Below are 3,869 nucleotides of genomic sequence, written 5' to 3' on the forward strand. Positions count from 1 at the left end.
TATATATATATATATATATATGTGTATATATGTATATATATATATATATATATATATATATGTGTATATATGTATATATATATATATGTATATATATAATATTTGATTTTGTTTCAGTCTAATGCCAAGCTGAAGCTGGTACGGAGTCTGGCAGTATGTGAGGAGTCCTCCGGTCCGTTCTCCACTGATGGACCTCCAGAATCGGTACTGTTTATTTCTGTAACCCCTAACTCTAACTTTCCTCTTCACCGTGTCAGCCTAGCCTGCAATTTCCTCTATGCAATGAAAGTGTATGCATTTTGAGCTATACTTAATAGAATAAAGAAAAATGGAAATGTTACCAACTTTTCTCATAGCAATGGAATGTGGTTTTCCAGGAAATTATCCAGCTTCACATCAGCTGTCCGTCAGACAAGGAGGAAGAGAAGTCCTCAAAGGACGAATATGAGAATGAAGAGAAGGAGAAGAAGGACAAGGCTCCACGGAAGATGTTGTCACGTGGTAAGGCCAAATATGTTTTGTAGCCTGTTGTCTTTGGCATTTTGTAACCCTGAACAAGATAGGATTAAAAGCTGCTAATAAATTGAGCTATTTTTTTTATTATTAATTCTTCTTACTCAAATACAATTAATGCGTAATAACGGTGTAATTTAAAATGTCCCACATTAATCATTTAAAAAAGGTTTTGTAGTGTCACGACTGTTACATGTAAATGTAATGTCCAGTGTATTATTAATACTGAATCTAATATCATGTCATGCTAATTTTCTTTGGAAGATAATGGGATCCCTCCCTCTTCTTTTCAAATTACCTACCTCACTCCCTTTCTCTTCTGAGGCCCTCAGGTGTCATTAGAGCATCTGAGATGAAATGGCTAGCCCAACTGTCTAGTGTAGTGAAAAATGATCCCGAAAGACTGTGTGTTTGTGCGTAAAAAAACAGAGCTGGTGTCTCATGCTCTCTGATGGTTATGTTTGTCAATTCAATTGTTGCCGGTGTGTTTGGGTGCCATTTTAGAAGCTATGCTTGGAATCATTCTGACTTTGCTCTTTCTAACCTACTTTACGGAAGTGTCACTTGCTCCTTACTGTACCTAACAAGTCTCCCAATGTGTTCTTACCCTTCCCTGCCTATTTACCTTTTCCATCTCTCTGTTAGACTCCAGTCAGGAATACACTGACTCCACGGGCATCGATGTCCATGAGTTTCTGGTCAACACACTGAAGAACAATCCCAGGTACGAGATTATCCACAGCTGTAATCATCAGATCAGATATTTACTTATGGGCTCACTCGGTACATACTTTAAGTCATAAAGACAAGCACTTGCACTTTCATCTCAAATTTAGCTTAAAGGGGACCTATCATGCAAAATGCACTTTTTGATGTCTTTTATACATAAATATGCATCCCCGGTGTGTCAGGGAACTTACGCAGCATCAGAAAATAAAACCGTCTCTCTTTTCCTCCGTACCTAAATCTCCAAAAACGGAGGTACAACGGTCTGAAAACGATATGATATCATATCGGAAATGTGGACCCACGGCACTATCAGAAACAATACTCGACTGTTTTGGACGTAATATGGTCGGTGTTCACATTAGCATCGCTAACACTCAGAGCTAACCTGTACTGGAGAGCATGTGTGTGAAGAAGCTGCATATCAAAAGGAACCCACCTTGTGGTATAACCGGCAAGAGAGAAAGCCTTTGAGCTCCATAGTGTTTCAGAAATAATCCTTGATAATCTTTGATAATCCATGATACGGCGTTTCATCACCGCAGAATCTTCCGGTAGAATCTCCCGCATGAGCAGACATAAGCTCCACCCCCCTTTTTTTTATATTTTTTTTTTTTAAAGCTTTATACCCTAAATCACCACTTTTGAAACAGGAAGTGAAATATGAGGGATATGAGGCTGTATTTTGAGCAAAACACTTCATAGACATGTTTTTTTATATATTTTTATTTATCTGAGACCTATGCTATTGCCTAAACATAGCATGCTAGGTGAGCTTTCAGGCAAAATGTTATGCAGCCTGGTTGCATTGATGCTAATATGCAATAACAAATGCAACATGTAAAAGCAAAATACCCGACAACTTGTAAAGCAATAACATTGTTTGTTTTACTGCCTAAGCCAAGGGTTAATATTCCAGGAGGGACAATGCATTGTTTGCACAGTATTTATCCTCCATCCTCTGTACAAGTATTCAGATTAGTTGTTGATGTCAAGTGTCTTTTAACCCCCAAAAATCTAAACATGATTGCTACCAGTATTTTAAAGAACGAAGGACTAAAAACACAATTTTTAAAAATATTTATTGGGAAGGTCCACCATTTGTAATACATTGTCATACAAAAATTCAACACTATATATCAGGGGTGCCCAACCTTTTTTGAACCGGGAGCTACTTTTAAAGTTGCCAGTCTGCCGAGATCTACCAGTCCAAATAGAGGCGTAGCCATTACTGAAAGCCTACTACCAGGTAAATACACACTTCTACTTGTATAAAACTGATCTTTCTACGATTTAATACGATGAATACTTCATAAAATACTGCAGATCCTTTATCTTACCTCTTTCTAATCTACACACATACAAGTATTTAACTGAAGCTACATGACAGTGTTGTTGATACAGAGTTGGAGTTTATTCACACGTCACATACTACAGTGGGTAATGTTTTCAAGAAACATTGAACAGTGATGCCACATATGACACAGGGAAAAAAAGAAAAGACTCTGAACCCTTTCTTTGCCATTATTTAAAAATAGTGTTGCTACAAAAGTATAAATTAGGCTTACTAATAAGACAACTCAGATCTGAAGCTACACAAGAATCTGCTGCCAAAGTGCAATAAAAAAAGACAATTAATAGAATCAAACCCTTTTTTTGTTGCATTTTATTAGAGTATACAAATAAATGCCTTTTTAAAAATATGATGCAATCAACACTAGTTTCTTAACCTGAATTGATAATAGACTATAATCAATTTAAACTGAACAGATCTTAATGTTTGCATTCTTATACCATTTTGTACAATAATTATAATGAATAAGTTCAAACAAACTAAAAATTACAGCTGATTAATAACGGTATCTAATTTGAGTTTTCATCAAAAACCTGTTGAAATGCTACTGTTATTTTTTACTGTCCCCCAAAAGCGCGTCGGCAGCCTCCATGCTTCTTTCACAACTTCGCCGTCTTTGAAAGACTTAATGTGTTTCGCAAGAACGTGACTGACACGATAAGATGCTATGGTAGCAGCCTTGCTCTTGTTGTTGGACCTGGTGAAAATGGACTGCTGTGCATTTAGCTGTCCTTTCAGGTCCCTCCCCTTTTGGGAGCGTAGGGCAGAATTAGGAGGGAATTCCGTCTCGTAGCGTTTGTGCACTGTTTTGAAATGCCGCTCCTAAATTACCCTTCTTCGATAAAGCCACGCTCGCATTGCAGATGAGACAGATGGACTTTGAATTGGAATAGATAACAAAATAATCATCCTCCCACTCGGAGTGAAAATTATATATCTTGTTTTTTTTTGCTTCTGCCATAATTGCGGTCTTGTGTGTGTGCGGACTGTCACTCCTGTTGACGCGGACAACGTCAGCGAACTAATCCACTGCCCACCAGCCACGCCCGACACATGGGGTCACGCCGGCCAATCACAAAGCTTTGATGCGTTCAAGTGCATTATTCTGGCACAGGAAGATTATGTTATAGGACATTAACGATAAAACAGAATATTGTTGTTCTATTTTTAGACACATCTCGCTATCGACTGGGAATCTCATCGACTGGTTGGGTCACCCTGGTCTAAAGCATTTTTTATTTCATTTTTCCCTCTCATAGCGGTGTGGACGGATGAG

At 37.9% G+C, this 3,869-nt stretch overlaps 1 protein-coding gene across 1 annotated transcript in view; it reads left to right on the forward strand.

The window, feature by feature from the left end:
• The window catches only part of r3hdm2 (R3H domain containing 2), a 38,786-nt gene that overhangs the window by 2,167 nt on the left and 32,750 nt on the right, over positions 1-3,869 (forward strand). The window contains exons 2-4 of the mRNA XM_010770638.1: positions 118-204; positions 378-501; positions 1,159-1,237. Of these exons, the coding sequence (XP_010768940.1) occupies positions 118-204; positions 378-501; positions 1,159-1,237 (290 nt within the window). The remainder of the gene's footprint in view (positions 1-117; positions 205-377; positions 502-1,158; positions 1,238-3,869) is intronic.

The sequence above is a fragment of the Notothenia coriiceps genome, unplaced genomic scaffold (genome assembly GCF_000735185.1).
Source record: "Notothenia coriiceps isolate Sejong01 unplaced genomic scaffold, NC01 NC01_scaffold00009009, whole genome shotgun sequence".
Taxonomy (NCBI): domain Eukaryota; kingdom Metazoa; phylum Chordata; class Actinopteri; order Perciformes; family Nototheniidae; genus Notothenia; species Notothenia coriiceps.